Source organism: Garra rufa, chromosome 11 (assembly GCF_049309525.1).
Source record: "Garra rufa chromosome 11, GarRuf1.0, whole genome shotgun sequence".
NCBI lineage: Eukaryota > Metazoa > Chordata > Actinopteri > Cypriniformes > Cyprinidae > Garra > Garra rufa.
Window position 1 is genome coordinate 19,519,284 of NC_133371.1, and position 21,787 is coordinate 19,541,070.

Sequence of the window (21,787 nt, forward strand, 5' to 3'; positions counted from 1 at the left end):
AATAAATTTAATTTATGACAGCCATGAAATTTTGTTTACTTTTTACATTGAACAAATTAAATATTACATATATGCATGTAATATAATGTGTATTTCAATTACAGGTTTAGGTCTTAAATTTCATATAAGGTGGTATTAAAAAGGTCTTAAAAAGTCTTAAATTTCACCTGTTCGTATCTGCAGAAACCCTTTGTGAAAGACAGATAAATAAATAGAGAAATAAAGTTTAAAAGTATATTGTGAGTGTGTCAGTTTACACAAAAAGAATAAAAGAAAAAAATTGAATCAGTGAGCATGTAAGCTTTTTAGCAGGATAGTAGGATAGTAGGTAACAGTAAGCTACAGCCCTTAAATTGAAATCCAGTTTATAAATAATAACTTAACTGTTACAGTTATAATAGAAGTCAGATAAAGATGATAACAAGGAGGTTATTTATTAATAACCTCTCACAAGTAATCAAAGCATGTGAGACAAACAATACCGGACAAATAAACAGTGAAAACAGAAATACTTAAATACACAATATAACAAACTAAAGGGTGAACAGGTGTGCTGATTGATTAGTGTCTAACTGATGGCTGGCACAAAAACTAGAACAGACAGGAAAGTGAAGAGAAACAATCCACAGTATTTCATATGCCATACATCATAAGACAACAAAGCATAATTTGCATCTGTGAAAGATTTTTTATTTATTTATTTTTTTCTTCCATGTTCAGAGGCCTGAAGATGGACAAGAAGTTGCTCGTGCTGGGCGTGAATTGAACCAGGAAGTGAATAGACTTATGGTGGCCATGAGGGACATGTTGGCTAACATCCAGTTTCGTGAACCTCAGTGGGAAGATAACCATGACAGAGACGAGGAGGAATGGGACTGACTGATCAATTTCCTACCACACCTGCCACCTACCACATTTAGTACACTGTGAGAGTCAGCAGGAAACATTAGTCAAAAAGGGCTTAAATTAAATTATCAGAATTGTTTTAGTAATTTTAGTCATTCTTTTTTTAGTAATGGCAAAATTAAATGTTTACTTTAAGGTTTCATGCTTGGGTAAGGGGTTGGGTATATTCTGTCTGAGGGTGAGGTACACTATGTTAAAGGTTGATCATTTTGAGAAATTATTTCATTTCTATAGATAAACATGACCGCTTCGAGTACAACAGGTCAGATTTTCAAAACCCTATCAATGATATTGTAGTGTTGAATATTATAAGATATCAAACAGACATGCTGATGCATAACACCCAAATGGAACTGATGTACAAAGCCAAGGGTATGTAAAATATTCAAATTATGTAAATGGATACTAATTAAAGACAGAATTGGTGATCTTGAGGTAATTAAAAACTGTTTTATTTCCGATTCAGTGTCTGATTAATACCAGACCCTGTTTTTGTCTATTTTTTTTTTCTCAAGGATACTAATAACCTCTGAAGAAGCTTTCAGAAATACAATCTTTCCATCTAACTTAAGGATCATTCTGTCTATGTGGTGTTTTTTTTTTCTTCAACCAAAGCAAATTTAAAAAAAAAAAAATTGTTTTTTTTTTTTTTTTAATTAAAGCATTTAATAAAGAAGTATCTTATTTTGTGTTGACATTACATTGCTGTGTTGCTGTAACTTTGAAAAGAATCAAAAATCTAAATTTCTGTTTGGCCAGATCTATGTGGCTGTCGAACGATCACCTGTATCAATTTAAGTACAAATTAAACCAAATTTAAAGGAGTGGCAATAAAATAATGTAATTTTAATGGGTGGAGTCCTAATGCAGTCGAGCAGCAGAAGAGGACAGCAGTTTGTAAGTGTTTTATCTTGCTTACTCATTAGATTTCAAAGCAGTTGTAGTTGCTAGGAAACATTGTTTTGCATACTGTTTGACCATGGTAAAGGTGTTCTCAAGTCACGTTTGTTCTCGTGCGTATCACGGGACTTAACAGTTTCAGTTTGCTAAGTAGTAAGGCATGGCCAGCTGACTCAACCAACGACTCCACCAAGCAAGAACACCAACAAGACTCTTAAGTATTGTTTTTCTACACTTTCTTTATTTTTTGTAAAGCTTGTTCTCATCTACCTGTTCAGTCAATTGTACTCATGATGTGCTTCCAAATCTCTATTATTACTACTAATACTTGAAAAGCACACACTGTATGTGGGAGGCAGGCCAATCCTAATAATTTACGGCCTGTCACTCTGTCCTCTACTACTTTACTCTCCATTTCAATTGGTCTCTGGAACTGCCAGTCTGCTGTAAACAAAACAAAATTTTATTTCTTCTATTGCTACTCATTCTGGTCTCAACCTCATGGCCCTAACTGAGACCTGGATCAAACCTAAAGACAATGCCACTCCTGCAACCCTGTTCACTAATTTCACTTTTTCCAACACTTGTCCCATGATTGGGAGGGGCGAAGGTACCGGTCTCCTCATCTCAAATGAATGGAAATTCGATCTTCTTAGATCTTATTCGATCTGTTATCTCTTAGAGATACCAGTTCATTTGAATCACATGCAGTTACTATTACCCACCCTGTTAAAATCCGCTTGGTAGTTGTTTACCGTCCCCCAGGTCAACTGGGTAACTTCTTGGAGGAGTTGGATGTTTTACTATCAAAGTTTCCTGAGGATGGTATTCCTCTGGAACTGCTTGGTGACTTCAACATACACCCAGAAAATGCCCCAGGCTGCTGACTTTAACACGCTTCTCACTTCATTTGACCTCAAGCGAGTGTCTACTATGGCCACTCACAAATCGGTTTAACAACTGGACCTCATCTACACACGCTATTGCTCCACTGACAACACTTTAGTCACTCCACTGCACACCTCAGACCACTTTCTCATCACTTCTAACATTACACTAACTCAGCACACACTCCGCAGGTCACTTTTCACTGTAAACTATGCTCACTCTCTCCCTCTCGCTGCACAGAGGAAATGGCGCAAATCAAAAAACGCTACTGACCTTGGTGTGTATCAGTCTCTCCTTGCTCCCTTCTCTGCAAATGTCTCCACTGCTAAAACAACATACTACCACTACTCTCGCACACTTTTCAAAACTTTCTCTTCTCTTCTCTGTCCCCCTTTTCCACTCTTTCATCAGTTCTTACAGCTACAATAGCCTGGTCCTGCAGATTTGCCTTATACAACATTAGGAAGATTAGACCCTTCCTGTCGGAGCAAGCTGCACAACTCCTTGTCCAAGCACTTGTTCTATCCAGACTGGACTATTGTAATGCTCTCTTGGCATGTACTATCAAACCTCTGCAACTGATCCAGAATGCTGCAGCAAGAGTTGTCTTTATTGAGCCGAAAAAAACTCACGTTACCCCTCTCTTCATCAGGTTGCAGTGGCTAGCAATAGCCGCTCACATCAAATTCAAGGTACTGATGTTTACCTGGCAACTGGCACTGCACCCAATATACCTAAACTTGCTTGTTCAAACTTATGCGGTATCACATGTCCAGAAATTTGAACAATGTCTTGTGGTGCCATCACAAAGAGGTACCAAATCACTCTGACAGACATTTTCTATGACTGTGCCCACACAGCAAATTTCTGGAGTTGAAAAATTAGGAGTTAAGCAAAAAGGTGTGAAAGGGTTAGATTTTTGGAGTTTATTTTTTATCTCTGACTACAGTTTGTGTTATGGGAAACTCCCTGGCTGTGTTGTATTTTGGAGTTCATTCACTGGTGTTCAGGAGCGCGTTTTACACCATATCTGGAGTTAAATGTTTAGAAAGTGCGCCATGACTGATGGAGTTATGAACGTCGTCGTGAGGTAGGTAAAAGCCTATTTGTATACATATATAACTATTTCAAAATGAGAGAAACACATTTGGTCGTAGTTGTTACGTTATGTACAGTGTAACGTCAATGACTGTGTTGAACTTAAGTTAACTCCTCGAAACGTGGCTGTTTGGTCGATGTGAACGAGCTAACATTAGCTAACCGTCTTTATTTTCACCATGTTTCTGAAAAGGTAATGTTTTGCCGTCAAACTGAAGAAGTGAATCCGCTCAAGAAACCTTCTGTTTATTTTCCATATAATTCTGATGAGGTAATGTTAGCGTCTTTTATCCAGCCCCTTTAGAAAATTAACCATGGATTTACTACTAATAAAACCAAAAAGTAACTACAAATTAACCATGGTTTTGGTATTTTAACCATAGTTTAACCATGGTATTTGTAGTAAAACTGTGATTTTACAAATGGTAATCAGTACGACAAAACATGGTTACTACACTTTAACTATAATAAAACCATGGTTAATTTTCGTAAGGGGCAATACAGCCTTATGTCTGTAAGATAATGTTTTACAGACGCTACGCAGTTTAGTTACACTACCCTAATGACATCTTAAGTGGTGAAAGTAGGCCTGTAATTTTTGAATTGTAACAGCTATGATAAATAAATCATATGACTATATGACCAATGAGATTTTTCAGCTTACACACATACATATATTGCATTCTCAATCACATTAACATTAGTTATCTTATTTTTTTTTCTCTTTAATTTCAGGTCACAATGTTGATCAAAGTGCAACGTGGAGGGAAGAAGTAGTATGTAAAACTGGAAGAAGTCTGTTTCTCAGATTTTCTCAGTGCAGGTGAGTTTTAAATGTAGTATTAATAAAGAGTAAGTAACAGTAATTTTGTAAATAACATGTTATTTGTAAATAACATGTCGGCATTATGGTGTAGTCCAGCAGAAGTTTCTGATACCTGAGAATACAACATTGAAAGTCACAGATGATCAGGGCATAGAGGATGGGTGAGGATGTCTTTCCAGAACTTGCAACAACCAAAGAAATCCACACTGAATCATCCACACTGATGATGGTAGGACATTAAAAGAACATTTGTTTTGTTTTAAATATATTTTAAGAGTTTGTGACTTCACTCTTGACAAACAGTGTGCATTTCAGAACTTCCATTTGCTGAAACAAACAAGAACTCTGATGAATTCTCAGACCTGACAGAGTTTGGTGCCTCTTCAAATCAGACAGAATATGTTACACTTACTACTTGTGGTAAGCAGAGTTATATCTAATGTGATTTTGTCTGACCCTGGAAATATCTACCTTGGTTAATAAGTTTCTGAAGCAGCACTTAGATTAAATATGCCTTATGCTGTGTTGTTTTTGTGATCTTCAGATTTGACTGTCCTGCAGCCAGGGGTTGTTGAAGTGCCCTCTTCCCCAAGTCTGACAGATACATTGTCTGTCTCAAGTTAAAGCAGCAGTGATTCTGGATCTCAAATGATTCAACTTTTAACGGACAGTGTCAATGCAAGAAATGTCTTTTTTTTTTTTTTTTTTTACTTTCATATAAATATATCTTATGCTGCAGACTACTGTTGGAAAAGAAATGCATTTTGAAAGTATTCAATGGTTATTGAATTAGGATTAATGTTTTTGTTTAAAAAACAAGTCCAAATTGTTGTAATTTTTCTAATGTTTTCTTTGTTTTAGAATGTGGAGCAAATTCTAACTTCAAAGCCAGCAGTGGGAGTTTGAAAGATTCTACAAGGCGGTTAATGGTGAACATAATTGTAGCTCACATGCATGAAAAAGAAGGGTAAGAAGCTTCAAGAAGACATGACTTTTTCTTATTCTTTTTTTTTTTTAATTCTTGAATCTTAAAGGAATAGTTCACTTCCAGAACAAAAATTTACAGAGAATTTACACACTCTTGTCATCAAAACATTTCAGGAATTATCTCCATATAATAGACTTCAATGGTACTCGCGAGTTTGAACTTCCGAAATGCAGTTTCACGGGTACCATTGAAGTCCACTATATGGAGAAAATTCCTGAAATGTTTTCTTTACAAAACAATTTTTTTTTCAACTGAAGAAAAAGATACAGACATCTTTGATGACAGTTGGCTGAGTACGTTATCTGTAAATTTTTGTTCTGGAAGTGAACTGCTCCTTTAGGACAAATATGTTTTCATCTTTGAAGGAGAGCTGTGAGTAAAGCAACAAAGGAGTTCCATGCCCTTGGGATTGTGTCTCGGTTTCCATCTTTGAAAGACCCATACTCTAAAAAAGGATATGTAAGTTTGCCTACCAAACCATAAACATCTTATATGCTCTTGAGTCACTGCAGTTGTATTATTTTCTCTAAGATAAGATACCGCTTTCTCCCAGGAACATTTCTATGACATTCAGAGCAACAAAGGCTTTCTTGAGTGGCGTATAAAGACCGTACAACGTAAATCCAGAACCCCTTCTACATCACAGAGCAGAGTGGAGCTAAAAGGAGGTCCCACATTATCAAGAACGATTGAAACTATAAATGATCAGCGAATGGGAGATGAATGTATGGAAGCTGTGTCTCTCCTGAACCACACAACTGACCGTGACATAGTGTTCCAGAAGATGAGAGAAACTTTCCACTACCGTCAGCAGATTCTCCATGACACGCAGCGCTCAGCTGATGTACTACAAATGTTTCCTCGTTTCTTGGATGTCAAAGGACTGGTAAATATTAAATACAACATTTTATTTAAAACATTATGTTACATTATATGTCTTGTAAGGGGAATTTTACAGTAAAAACACAAGGACCAGATATGATGAACAAAAACCAGGAGTCAAAGATTCAATCAATCAAAGTCATGTTTACTGAAGAAAATAGTTTGCAGTTTCATCAGCAAAAGTCAGCTTCAACACTCTCGATGGAGTTCGTAGGCCGCTCTGCGTACATGTTCAAAACACCAGTAATTATACTCTAACAGAGGTTGCTAATTACGTCAATGCATAGGTTAGGAAGATCCTGATTGGTCAAAAACTTAGATAACAGTAAAATTTTCCACATATGGTAGACAAAATCAAAGCTATCAACAAGTGATTACACAGGCGACAAAGATCAGAGGTCAGACACAACAGGCTGTCTCCAGAAGCCCGTTTATGACCCGCAACATCAACAAATGGCAAGAACCTCCTCAGGATGGTCTTTCCGCCGTCACGCCTGATATTAAAGACAGAGGCTGACACACACACACAAATTCACACATGGAGACCTTATCTATCTTCAAGGTTGCCTAGCCAGGCAAGACTCTTTATCAATGTGGCTTGATACACGCACACCTAACAGTTAGCCTCTTGGAAAAATGGAATCAAATCAACAGGATTTCACTAATACAAGTCTAAGGGATATCAAGAACATATGTCATAGATGTCCCAAATCACAGATGTCTTGGTCACAGTTGCTCACGTAATCAGGAGGGTCATCCTGACCTCCTGAGGTGTGATCTCAGTCCCTGAGAAAAGAGAACTTCAACAGACAGAAAACACATGAGGCATCTTTCTAGCCACTACTAATATCAAACAACAAATAATATTAGAGTTAAACACTGATTTATGAACTAGATCATCTACTAAAAATGTGTAAAAATTAATAAGGATATTAATTTGTAAAAAGGCCATGATGTCTTCCGACTTCCACTCCTTCAGTCCCCCGTTTTAGACCAATGTGGAGCCCAATACTCCACGTCCGGTCTACTAGGTGAGGTCACTACGGAAGGCGGAAGGGTGACTCATGTTCCCCTGGCAGGTCACAATCGTCTCTTCACCCCATCATGGACATGACGGAAACTAAAATTCCGGTCCCCATGGCAGGGGCTCTCCCACCTTCCACTCACAACAGGGCGTTGACGTTGTCTTTGGTCAATCGTTGATGTAAGCTGTTTGACAGCTTCAGCAGGCACATCTCTCCTTCCATAAGATTCAAAGTCCTGCCGACATATTTAAATACGTACAAGAAACAACAACGAACCATCATCCAAATAATTAAGACAACTAGTCCTAGATATTCTCCAAGCGCGTACAAAGCATACTTTAACACTTCCACAAACTCCTCTACCAAATCTGTCACGTCCGTAAAAACGTTCCAACTGTAAATGTAACATTCAAGTTAACTTGGTGCTCTCTTCATCATAGTTTTTCTGCTAGCAATAATTTCTAAACACAAATGAAACCTATTTAAATGCACCTAGCAGTGACATTATAGACCATCGAAGTGGCGCTAAAGCAGTTACCTTTAAGATGGTCATGTAGTTGTTCCGTTCTAGTAATGGACTTGGTATCTGCGACAAAACATCTACAAAATTTGCCCACGTATAGTCAGCCTTAACAAATGATGATTTACAAACATCCTTATATATAAACATACTAAAATCAATCCCAACTATTGGCCAAAAGCATACTGCACCTTTTTTTTTCAACTCCAAGTATTATACTTCTTCAATGGAAACAATTCTTTAATTGGTCTGCTGCTTCTCACAACCCCTGTGAGCACAACTGAATATCTTTTCCCTTTAATAACTACACTGGAACTAAAAGTCCTACAGAGCACTTAGTGCATTGTTGGCTGTCATTACCTTAGACACAATTGTCTTTACCTGTCTTATACAAATATAATGCCTCTTAGTTAATTTGGTAATATCTGAAAATTAACTGATTACAAGAAAAGTACATATTTATTTCCTGGAAGCCAGGCTAAATTAATAATCACTGTTACTGCATTCTCAACATGGGTCATACCCTCACCACACATATACGAAATATAGATATTGCTTATCTTAGGATAGATATCCTTTTTTACATTTACATTTACATTTACATTTATTCATTTAGCAGACGCTTTTATCCAAAGCGACTTACAATTGGGAATACAACAAGTGATTCATCCTAAGGAGGCAGTTCAACATAGGAAGTGCTCAAAAATACCATATATCTCAGGCATTGTTAGATGAATGCTGGAAAGAAAGGGAAGATCAAGAATTTTTTTTTTTTTTTTTTCTTATTGAGTCAAATAGTGTCGAAAAAGATGGGTTTTCAGCAGACGCTTTGAAGGCTGTTAAGGAGTCTGCATTCCGGATAGGGGTGGGAAGATCATTCCACCAGACAGGAACGTTGAGGGAGAATGTTCTGCAAAGTGATTTCATGCCTCTCTGTGGTGGTACAGTGAGGCATCTTTCATTAGAGGATCTCAGACTTCTGGAGGGAGTGTAGATTTGTAGTAGTGGATGGAGGTAGGCAGGAGAAGAACCGGTGGCTGTCCTATATGCCAGCATCAGTGTCTTGAATTTGATGCGAGCCGTAACCGGTAGCCAGTGCAGAGATATGAAGAGCGGTGTGACATGGGCCTTTTTGGGCTCATTGAAGACCAGCCGTGCTGCTGCATTCTGAATCATTTGTAGAGGCCTGATTGTACATGCTGGAAGACCAGCTAAAAGAGCATTGCAGTAGTCTAGCCTAGAAATGACCAGGGCCTGGACGAGGAGTTGTGCAGCATGCTCTGTTAGGAAGGGCCTGATCTTTTTTACAAACTATTATTTATAATACATAGTGCAAGAAGAGGGATTGTAAATCCACTCATTCATTCCCTATCATGAAACATTTTGGGGTCCAAAATAATGGCAGTCTAAAATAAACAAACCGAACATAAGACCCAAATTAAGCCATTGTTAAAAATAGAAAAAAGAAAACATAATCATTATTCCACTTAAACTAGAATAGTTCATAATTGTTACTTAACAGCCCTTTTATTAAATTTAGTCCAAATGACATCAATGTGTATAACTTTAAATTACTCAGTGATACCCAAATGCCTAATTATTGTAATTTCAATCTTCTCAATTATCATACCATATTACTGTACTCCGATTACATCATATAATTCAGGACTTTCAGCAAATTCTCAGGGCTTTGTTTAAAGGCAATTTGGTTCTCATTGTTTTATCAGTTAAAAATGGTTACAGGTCAAGCTACCTGATCAACGTCTTAAAAAGCCTTCGTTCATATTTGTCATTTGGCAGTGATCATTATCATTAATTTCTAAAACTAGAACTGACAGATTTCACAATTCTGTAACCATAAACAAATCTATTGCTCAGATGTAAACTGGAAAATATTCTTTCCTCAGTTTCTAAAGCTGTTTTAAAACAGTGCACATTATCAACAGGCCCTGCCAGTGTTATTATAATATTAGTTTGGTTTGACTTGACAAGTGTTCATAAACGGTTCCAAAGTTCCTATAACAATTTGTTGTTCATAACATTAATTAAAACTACTTGTCACCAAATTCCTCCATCAGCAGGTTATCCAGCAGATTCAAAATGTTTTGTTAAATTGTCTCTGTTCTACATAAACCAATCCAAACTATTACATCACCTCAGCCTTGAGACACAGACAGACACAGCTGTGTTTGCCTTTAACCCATATTACACTTAAAATGTATTAATTTCCTTTGTTTGCCCACCAGCCTTTCTTACTATAACATGAGGGTGCTCTCTGGATAATCGGGTTAGTGACTTGGCCAATGTGTCACTGTTTCTTTGCCATCAAGTCTAAAACATTTACATTTTATCATTCAGATACCAAACAGTTAGCTGTATTTTAATTTAGACCCTTAGTTAAATTTAGACATGGGTTTTTACCCCATTATGGATGGCAATTTCACAAATTCCATTTACCTAAACACTCTGAAACATATTGAACCAGAGTGATTCAAATCAGCATTATAAAGTACAAAATAAGTAGTTATTACTCATAACAGACCAAGCCAAATAACCAATCTATATAAAGCTCGTCCATGTTCTGTGTCCTCTTTTCATCATATTCACTAAGAATTATCAACTTCCGTAAAGTTTCCCATTTCATTTAACCCAACGGTAACGATAAAACCCTCATTCCAGAGGTTATGGGCACAATATACACACAAAAGCAACATAATCGTTCCCCAAATCAACAACAAACAGTTCATATGTGAGGTTACGATTTTGGTGTTAAATCTGAAGGATTTAAACTTAATATTTTTCCCTGCCAGTTTTATATAGTTTTTACCTTGCCTCTTTTCCAGTCTCAATGCTTGTCATGGCTTTGTTTTGGTTGAACTTATTTAGCAGGCTGATAAGAGAGGCAGAGTTCCATCCTTGCCTCCACTCAAGCAGTCTCTCTCTCTCCTGCTGTGCAAATTATCATTTGACAGCTTTACCAGACATTAACTTTGACTATCATACTAAATTCATTACAATACAACACTTCACTTACCAAAGCTAAAAGTGTTAAAGCTTCTATTTCAAATCTCAATTTAGATTATTTAAAATCAAGTATGCTAGCAGCATTTTTTATCTTTAAATTGTTTACTTTAAATGCTTAATTTACTTAACCTTCATTATCCAGACTATCCCTTCAATCAGCAAAAGCAGTCTTCATCTTTAGCCACCACCATGTCTTGTAATTATCCTATGCCATGTCTAAGGACCTGCAAGAGTAAAAACTGATATAGACATATTAGTTTATTATCATCTTAGCCTCATTGATTCAGGAATTTATCATAATGCTGAATCCAAAATGTCATGCAGCTCTTGTCAGTAAAGCAACCAACTTCATCCTGACATTTTGTTATGTCTTACTAGAAATAATGGTTGACATCACATGGTCTCAGATGGTTCTTGAAAGCCCATTGCCGTTAACTCTTAATAAATAAGCTCCTTTTCCTCAAGGTGTGATGCCCTGGCATGTTTGCATCAGGTTGTAGATGCTTGTCACAATCAAGCAATGCGGTTGCTGGTGATCAGGTCTGGAGGAGCTCACATTTTTGAGGCAGATGGCTGTAATTTCTTACAGATCCCCTCTTTAACGATGCTTTAGGCCTATTCAGCATCCGCTCAACTCCGTTACCATCTCAAATATAACACCTCCCTTCTCGGGCAGGTGCCCAGTGGCGGTGACCCCCTGCCTTAGGTTGCCCTCCGCTTGGCCAAAAGAGGATCTTACCCGTCATTGAGAAATCACCTCATTCACACTGGTAACCGCTCTTTCCATTTGGACATCCTCGACAGTTTTCTTCCAGAATCTGGTATTTTCTGCAGCTTAGGAAAGGAGCACTCAAGAACCATGCGAGCCATTGAGACCACCTAGTAGTACTAAAACATTGAGACATGTTAATCAAAGCAATATTTTATCACTAAAATCAATTAGACATCTTCAAATCATCGTGCTAATATTACTCTCAATTAAAATATAAAACCCATCCACTCAGTGTAATGCTCTGCTACTTCTGTATAGCCAGAGCCATCAGGCCCTGTATGATGGTGGAGACTAAAAATAAGACAAACAAGTTATTGGCTGCAATACAAGTTACAATGCAAGTGTTTAACTATTTCAAATCATCACTTCTATTGTTCAAAATTCTATAGATTCTAAATCATTTAACAACTAATTGCTCTCTGACTGCATAAAATTTAAAATGTAGAATTTTTGAACTCCCTATAGCATGTCCTTTAACTTCTCTGTCTCTATGATTTTCATTGAGACATGGTGCTGTACTATTAATAGCTTATTATCATTTATGACACAAGCTAAGATTACAGCATTTAGCTGACTTTGAATGAGAGAGAGAAAGAACTCTGAGGGATTCAGGACTGATAGCAATGCATGCCATTAATCTATAATTTCAATGTGATATCTTTTACTATAGCCCAGCTTAAATTTATATATATATATATATAAATGACACGCACTTTCAAATAAACATCTTTCTTATTGTCTTTTTTTTTTTTTTTTTACTTACTTTGCAACTCAAAGGCTAAGTTTTTCCAAAGCTCTGCCTATGGCTTTGTAAATTCGACAATGGTACTTTAAATCTGTCAGGGGTTATCTGACCCAGATGTGTTTCCTCATGCTATCTAAACTTCTTTAAAATTAACTTTAAACCCCCGTTTATGTTACTTGTTTACAATATTACCAGCTTCTATACAAACATAATTTTTCACTAAACATTGGCATATGGCTGTGATGCTGAGTGGCTGAAATTTTCTATTCCACAATAAATTTAGTCTTTTGTCCAAACATCAGTTATTACTAATTTCAACTCAGGACAAGACTCTGTTACTTTTACAGCTTCAGCCACACAGCGCAAGATAAGCAAACTGTTTCACTGCAGTCAAATGCAATCTTATCTTCTGAAAGCAAAACATAAGCTTCAAAGTTTTTCCAAAATGCTAATGCCTAACTGTGTGTCTAGACAGTGTTTTTACCAACCCAGAATTCAGTTCAATACATTGTCAGAGCTTACAACAACTACTGTATATAGGGACTAAAACAGATTTATGATTTCATTCTTTGTCATTTAAAATCTTCTATGTACAAAGAATTATATTAAATCATTACTCAATTAATTCTGGGATTATTTTTTAGCAACACTACACCTCTAAAAATAGGCACATACATTGTATCTGGTTCTTTCTTTGTATGTAGCCAATCAAGTTGTTGTTTTAATTTCCCAATCAGAATCAAAGCCCAGACTGACCATTTAACTTGTGCTGAGAATATCCCTAAGGTTTGAGCTTCATAGCAGAGCTGTTTACAGCATCTGTTCTCTTCTATTTCATTATTTCTATAATGATTAAGCAAGTTACCTAATTTATCAGCCATATTTCTATCACAAACCAAAAACCAAAAGAAATGATAGCAGCAAGAGATTGAGGTGGCGATCTTACCAATTCCACTTGACTTCTGCGAGATGAAACTGCAAAGTGTATTCCAGAATTTCCATATAGGTCCATTCCAATTAGGAACATATAAACAACAATTTTAGCTCTTTCGGGGTTGTTCCTGATACATCCCAGATCAACCAGTTCTTTCCCTAACTTAACTATGTAACCTAACTATATATATATGGATGTGCACATCTATTGTATTACTATTTCTGTTTTTAACACTACTTTTTGGTTACTCTGTTCCCTAACCAACTGATCTGACCTGATCTCTAAAGCTCGGGGTACCCCTGTCTGTGGTGGTAGGAATGGAGAGTTGGTTGAGCGATTTACGACTAGAACCCCTCTCTAGCGTCTTACATTCTCTCAGTATTTCATATACTTAAAACAGACTGCACAGACTGCAGACTGCACATCTCATCTCTACGGCTCCACAGAATGCACTATCTGGCCTTTACGGCTCTTTAGTGCCACCAAAATAGAGAATGCGTTTTGTCCCAACTGGACTGTGCTTTTTATCCCCCAATAGAATGCACCTACTTCTACTACACACCTCTCAATCTAAGTCTACTATTAATATCACAGGTGTGCACTTGTACACCATACCAAACCATTTGTAACTTAATGTTACAGGTGTACCTCAATTCATGACACCAGTTTACTAATTCACCCAGTTCACCTAAGTCTGGTGTCACCTCAAATCCACGACACCAGTTTACCAATTCAACCAAATTTAACAGTTTACCAATCCAACTAAATTCAACTAAGTCTGGTGTCACCCACTCACGTCTGAGTGAGTCTCTATATTACTCTCCCTTCTCCCACCCCTTCCACCACAGACAATCCCTAACCAGAAATAATTTTACAAATATTCCTACCTTGTTGATTGATCAGGGATATCACCAAAGTACAATCTGCTCGCGCATCCTCCACCATTACTGTAAGGGGAATTTTATAGTAAAAACACAAGGACCAGATATGATGAACAAAAACCAGGAGTCAAAGATTCAATCAGTCGAAGTCATGTTTACTGAAGAAAATAGTTTGCAGTTTCATCAGCAGAAGTCAGCTTCAACACTCTCGATGGAGTTCGTAGTAATTATACTCTAACGGAGGTTGCTAATTACGTCAATGCATAGGTTAGGAAGATCCTGATTGGTCAAAAACTTAGATAACTGTAAAATTTTCCACATATGGTAGACAAAATCAAAGCTATCAACAAGTGATTACACAGGCGACAAAGATCAGAGGTCAGACACAACAGGCTGTCTCCAGAAGCCCGTTTATGACCCGCAACATCAACAAATGGCAAGAACGTCCTCAGGATGGTCTTTCCACCGTCACGCCTGATATTAAAGACAGAGGCTGACACACACACACACAAATTCACACATAGAGACCTTATCTATCTTCAAGGTTGCCTAGCCAGGCAAGACTCTTTATCAATGTGGCTTGATACACGCACACCTAACAGTTAGCCTCTTGGAAAAATGGAATCAAATCAACAGGATTTCACTAATACAAGTCTAAGGGATATCAAGAACATATGTCATAGATGTCCCAAATCACAGATGTCTTGGTCACAGTTGCTCACGCAATCAGGAGGGTCATCCTGACCTCCTGAGGTGTGATCTCGGTCCCTGAGAAAAGAGAACTTCAACAGACAACAAACAACACATTTGGCACACAATTTAATCTAACATCCTGTGATTTTTCTATGAGGCATCTTTCTAGCCACTACTAATATCAAACAACAAATAATATTAGAGTTAAACACTGATTTATGAACTAGATCATCTACTAAAAATGTGTAAAAATTAATAAGGACATTAATTTGTTAAAAGGCCATGATGTCTTCCGACTTCCACTCCTTCAGTCTTAATGGTTGTCCTTTATTTTTAATTAGATTTTGCAAGACTTCTCACTGATGTTTGGAACAGAGGTTGCTTCACGGTTCTTGGAAAAATGGAACACCAGTTTTAAGGAAAAAGTCATCCAGGAGGCCAAAAACCTTAAAGAGACTGTTCTCCTAAAACAGCATCTGAAGGCTGTACTAAATGAAGCATCTGACACAACTGATGATCCAGGTACAGTCATCATCAAAATCGTATTGCTTTTACTTGAAACAATGAATCTTCTGGTTAAATCTTTTAAATTATTTATAAAAAGCATTTATCCACAAAATTCTAAACAATACAACACACAGTTATTTCTTAAAGTGCCCCTATTATGCCTTTTCAAATATGATATTTCATGTAGTGTGTCATGTAGCTGTATGTGAACATAAACTATCTGCAAAGTTGTGACGCCGACAGTGCACTATAAATAAAGTTTTTGTCTATCAAAAAAAAGAGTCGGCTCACATTCGCCTAAACGAGTCGTCAGCAATTCGAATCTTTTTTCTGTAACGGCCACACGTCACGAGCTACACATTTGCGTAATGTCCGCCCACGTTCAATTTCGCGAACAACTTGCCCGCCCACAAACAGCAGGCCTACCATTTTCACGTGGATTACATCATGTCAAGATGACAGCCTGTGAGAGTGAATTTGTTTTATATGCCCTTCCAAAAGATGAAACTATCAGTGGTTAACATTAATTTTTTCAACAACACCTCAGCAGTCCAATGCCAATCTTGTGTTGTGTTCGCGTCATTTTACTGATGACTGCTTTTCTAATCTTGGGGAGTAACGTTACAACGCGAGATTCACCAAACGCTTGGTTTTAAAAAATGGATCAGTGCCCAGTTTATTTGGACCGGCTTGCTCCTCTGAACTTCTACCTGTAAGTATGATTAATAATTGTATTTTCTAGCGATCGTTCAAAATACGTCTTTGTGTACGTTATGGTGTGTAACAACCCCGCACATGTCTTGGTAACCGGCTAACTTGCGTTTCTGTAGTTCTGTTGTTCAGCTGTGAGTGCAATGTAGTCTAAAAAGTCTTGTGATTGATGCAGCTTGACTGTCTGTCTGCCTTATTAGTTTAAGTAATGATAATGATAAACGATGGCTTAACGCAGTGTTATGGATTGTACAGTGTTGACGTTCACAACGTAGAGGTGTGCCCGGTTCGCTTACAAAAGCAAATTGCAAACACTGTCCACAGTTAACATATGACACCCACTGAGAAACGTCCTGCTCCGGTCGTGCTTGCAAAACAGTTTCTTGTCGATGTGACACTTCAACCGTTTCATCGTCAGACTCCGGCTCGAATTGATAGGGTAAAATCGAGGCTATCTTTTCTATGCATTAACAGGTCTCCGCAGCTGTCATTCAGTTATGCCAATGGGCGTTTCGTTTTGCGCTGTAGCGGTAGACCAATCCAAAAGGACTGCACCATCTGACCAATCACAGCAGTGAGGGCTCACGGAAAGGAGGGGTTTAGAGAGACTGATTCTTCGAACTGCTTCACACGAGTCGTTTACGAATCATTTAGAAACGGGGTAAAAATAAATCTAATTTTGGAGAAAACTAAAGTGTTTTTTGAACTTGCATACATGTAAACCTGTTTTAAGAGACTATTACAACAATATTAACTACCTTTAAAATGGCATAATAGGGGCACTTTAAAATATGCTCTATTACGAAAGTTCATCAGTAAATTCATGCTTTGTAAATGCTGTCCATAACTATTTAAATAAAAAATACATGATGCGTGTAAAATATACAATATGAAACTTAAAAATTTTGTTTGCTCTCCATCACACAACTATAATAACTACAACACTAATAGTTTGTTGTTGTAAGATATTATGATAAACAATACACAGGGTAACTTAATGATGCCATAAATGGACTGGTTCGAAATTACTACTGTTATTTTGTGTCTCCAGAATGGGACAGTGACATGGCTTCTCTATTTGTCCTGCTGCACCTTCTTACTCCACAACCAGCTGGAAGAAAGCGGCCCAAGAAGATCAGTGTTGGAGAGGCAACAGAGCATCTGGTCAAATTTCATAAGGTTTGTTAAGACAACACTAATCTATTCCGAATTTTGTACTTAATGCCTAATTTTAAAGAAATTATTTAAAAGGAACATTTTTTGTATTTCAGTCATGCCAAAGCCTTGATGATCATCTCCTGACCACTGAAGGAAACCCTCAGCCATATCTGTTTGCCTCAGGGACTTCAAAAGCACAGGTTTCCACCTTTTACATTCTCTTGGACAGAAAGGTTCTGCCTTGTCAGTCATGTACATCACTGGGTGCTTTTGACGAGCTGTTTAAGTCTCATTTTGTTTTCAGTGTGAAGTATGATGATGCTCTGTCCAGTCTGTACACATTTCTACAGACAACTGTGTACAATATCGACATAGGTACAACTGAGGAAACTCCAAAAGTCAAAGAGCCAAAAGCAAAGCTGTTGAACAAGCACTAAGTGTCTTATTCAACCAAAATGTTAAGTTGTTTCCTCTGCAAGTCATCCTTTGGTTCAGCTTTGCTTTTGTTCAGACACCTAATTCATGAATTCAGAACTAATTCATGGACTGTATACTGGGAAAAATCTAAGACTGAAATGTGGCCAAGCAGGTTGTTGCTTGCAGTTCTCTAGTTATTCTGGATTTAGGAGACATCTCATTAAGATCCATTCTTCAATTGGTGACAGATGTGACCCTAATGAGACCTCTTCCAGTTATGACAATGAAGAACAAAATTCTCATTCCTTAAATGATGAAATACCCTCTACTTCATCTCAGTGCCAAAATGTTGAAGCAGTCCCTTCAGTATCTACTTACAAGAAAGACATGTGTGCGTCCATTATAGCAAAGCTTTTAGGAAGTGGTGTACCAAATACTGTAGTACTTTCCACAATTGAAAATTTGGAAGAATTTGTGGAGGATTTGCAGGCCAATATTAAGGACGGTGTTTTAAACTTACTTCCAGGTAACAATCCATCAAGACCAGGCATAGAAGAGTTTTTTAAAAGTTTGGACAACCCTTTTAGCCAATTGAACTCAGATACCAAATGGAAGAAGTACTTCAGAGACAAATGGGGAGTAGTAGACCCAGTTGAACTGCGCCTCGGTGTTAGGCATGACACCAGACGAAATAACAAAACTGGAACTTATGAACAAGTTCCTGTTAATGATAAATTCATATATATTCCAATTTTGAAAACACTCCAATTCATTTTCAGAAATGAAAACATATGTGAGATGATGCAAACATGTACTCAGACATATATAAAGACTTCTGCGATGGTAGCTACTTTAAAAGTCATCCTTTATTTTTACTCACAACTAGTAAGTTTGCTCTTCAGATTCAATAATATTATGATGAGTTTGAATGTGCAAATCCTCTTGTGTCTAAAAAGGGAATTCTTAAAATTGGCTGCCTGGACTTCATTCTTAGAAATCTTGCTCCAAAGGTGAATTCTACCCTCATGAACATCCATTTGGTATCTTTGTTCCATGCCCAAGATGTTATATGGGATTGATGAAATACTGAAACCCTTAATAAGGGACTTGAAAATATTAGAAACTGTTGGGGTTGCTGTACTATTTGCTGAGCAACCTGTACGTGGCACACTTGCTCTCATTACTGGTGCACTCAAAAAAATGAAATCTTTGTGTTGTTTGATTAAAATAAATAGAGTATATTAAAACAAATAAAATGAATAAGTTTAAGGGAAATACACAGTTATTTCAAATCAATCTAAACTAAATCCAGGGGAAATTAAATTAGCTCAATTAATTTTTGCTGAAACTACAAAAAGGAATTGAGCTGAGTCAAGTACTTTTTCTTCGCATGCTCAGAAGGCAGGAACTTCCGGTGACTGCTTCAGCTGACGCCATTAATGTGGTGGAGTTGTGTGAAATCGGTAGGGCCTAAGTCAAAAAATCTTTTACTATCCTTGTCTATATTGTGCTGATAGTTATTAAAAACTGTTCAAAACAGTACTAGTGTTGTATTTAAGCAGATATTTGACTCTTTATTTTTATATTTAAAACGGACTCGGTTCACATGTATATGCAATGAAAAATTCCTTTAAATGCCTGCATTCATGTGCATATTGAGACACTAAAGTGGTATTTGCTTAGATCTGTCTACGTGTTCTATGGAGTCACTAACGGGACATGGTTTGCTAACGGTATTCTGTTACAGTATAATTAGGGCTGCAGAATAATCATTGTACGACGTATAACGCGCAGTAAATTCCATCAGTGAACAATGGCTCTGCGTTGTAAATGCGGCTCAATGTGGCATATCGCACGATGATTATCCTGCAGCCCTAATTTACAGTAGGCTACATAACGTTTCACTTTACAATCGGAGTATGGAGAGAAGACTGATAGAACGTATGATGACAGATTTTTAAAGTGAAAGATTCATTTATAATTTACAGTGAGATGAAAAGTGATTTCAGTAGCAGAACTAAACCATCCGAATCTATTTGAAAATGCATTTCATTCTGATGCATTAAAAAAATAACATAACTTTCAATTTAAATTGAAAATTGATATCATGCTAATTCTTTTTTGTTTTCATTTCACAGGTTTTACAAGAGCATCATAACAAATCATCCTTGGCTCTCTGTTTTCTTTTTTTCCAATTGGGTAAGTAGTATTAGGCTAATTAATGTTATTTAAGTTTAATTAATTCATGGATATTTTTAAACACCTTTTATTACTTTCATGAAATAGAGGAACGTGTTTTATTAATGGGTGCTTGGACATTACATGTTTTGGAATCCAGTATGTAAATGTATAATAGTATAATCAAAATCAGATTTTACATACTGATACATTTTGATACCTGAGGTTTTACAATTTCCTAATTGATTGTTGTTCTTGGTTTTCTTCCAGTTATCTGAATGTGGCTTTTTAAGGAGTGTGGAGCATGAGAGTCTAGCAGGTACAAATTGACAAAACATTATAAGCTATGCCATGGTCATTATGGCAGAAATCAGCACTATCCATGTTGTTATGCGAGTTGCCCATGTGCTTTCCAAACACGGAATAGCCTTAAAGTCATGTATACCGTTTATATATAATACATGCAAATATGTATATTTGTATTTTTATTTTTATTTTTACGTTAACAGCATCAATGTTTGAAGAGAAGGGATCCTCAAAGCATTGTGTGCATACTTGAATTAAGACCATGTACAGCTGTTCAAGGAGTATGCTGTAAGCAAATGCTTCTCTTCCAACTACTTCACTTTCATATATTACCTGTACTGTGTTCTTAAAGATTAGTTGTCATACAAATGCTGCATATTTTGTTTATTTTGCACAGGATTGCGATTGGTTGAGTGTCAAAGAAGCGATGAAGCAGACAGTAATTGGGATCTACATTGTTCGACATGAAGGACATGACCTAATGGACCAACCTGTAGATGTTGGTGTTGTGATTGAAGGGACTGAGGTTCTCAGCTCTTTGAGGAATGCAGCTGTAGCAGTGGCCATGCTATTCAGACTCATTTACGCCGTGAACCTTAGCTACCCACAAGAACTCAAATCTACATTCGAGGTAATCCAGAAAGTGTTCTTCAACCTGGATGAACACAGACTTTCACCAAAAGTGCAAACCCTACAAGATGTTGGACTAAGTTGACCTTGTTCTATTTTGTTGTAGCTCAACACTGAGCAGAAATTGTCTTAAAACTTTTTTTTTTATTATTATTATTTTTTTTTTCTATTGTATAGTCATTTAATTTGGTTACATGCAATATCAGTATTGCTAATCCTTTTAATTTTTTCGGATGGTGGTTGGTTTTTGTCTCGACTTTAGTAGCTCAACACTAAGCATAAATTGGTGTTTTTTTCCCTTGAGTGCAGTAATTGCCAAATCTGCATTAAAAGTGGTTGATTTACATTTTATTTAATTGCATGCAATAGCAATATTGTTTCTCCTCTATTTCTTTTGTATACTTTTTCTTTATTTGACTAAAAAATTGTCAACCTGCCTTCAACCTTACTTGTAGGTCAGCACTGATCGGTAATTGCTGTTTTTTGTTTCAATTTGGACACTGAATAAACAAAGATTTGAGACATTCACATTGAGTATTTGATTTGGAAGTAAATTTTGGCAGAAATATCAGTAATTAAAAGCTGGTTTAAAAGACAATTACGTTGTTCAGTTAAAATATTTCTGGTTGTTTAAATTTAAGTGGTTTCAATTAATTGGCCCAACAAGACAAAATTGTGTACAAGTTAAATTCACAAGACAATTAAAACAAAAATAATTTGACCTCATTGGCTGAAGATGATTTTTGCTTATGGGTTCTATTTGCCTAGATTAAGCTGAGATAACATAATTCAAATGCG

The 21,787-nt window shown here is 36.8% G+C and overlaps 1 protein-coding gene across 2 annotated transcripts; it reads left to right on the forward strand.

Annotated features, from left to right (window-relative positions):
- The first annotated feature begins 264 nt into the window (after window positions 1-264).
- On the forward strand, window positions 265-21,517 carry LOC141346084 (uncharacterized). 2 transcript variants are annotated; one of them, XM_073850997.1, is made up of 13 exons: window positions 265-4,615; window positions 4,710-4,847; window positions 4,922-5,038; window positions 5,163-5,585; window positions 5,972-6,065; window positions 6,160-6,492; window positions 15,424-15,604; window positions 17,352-17,479; window positions 17,572-17,658; window positions 20,014-20,074; window positions 20,324-20,372; window positions 20,563-20,647; window positions 20,757-21,517. In XM_073850997.1, the coding sequence occupies exons 4-11, from the start codon at window positions 5,545-5,547 to the stop codon at window positions 20,329-20,331; spliced, it is 933 nt and encodes a 310-aa protein (XP_073707098.1). In that variant the 5' UTR covers window positions 265-4,615; window positions 4,710-4,847; window positions 4,922-5,038; window positions 5,163-5,544; the 3' UTR covers window positions 20,332-20,372; window positions 20,563-20,647; window positions 20,757-21,517. The 2 variants fall into 2 exon arrangements, with proteins under 2 accessions (XP_073707098.1, XP_073707099.1); XM_073850998.1 differs by having other exon boundaries at window positions 4,934-5,038.
- The last annotated feature ends 270 nt before the right edge of the window (window positions 21,518-21,787 follow it).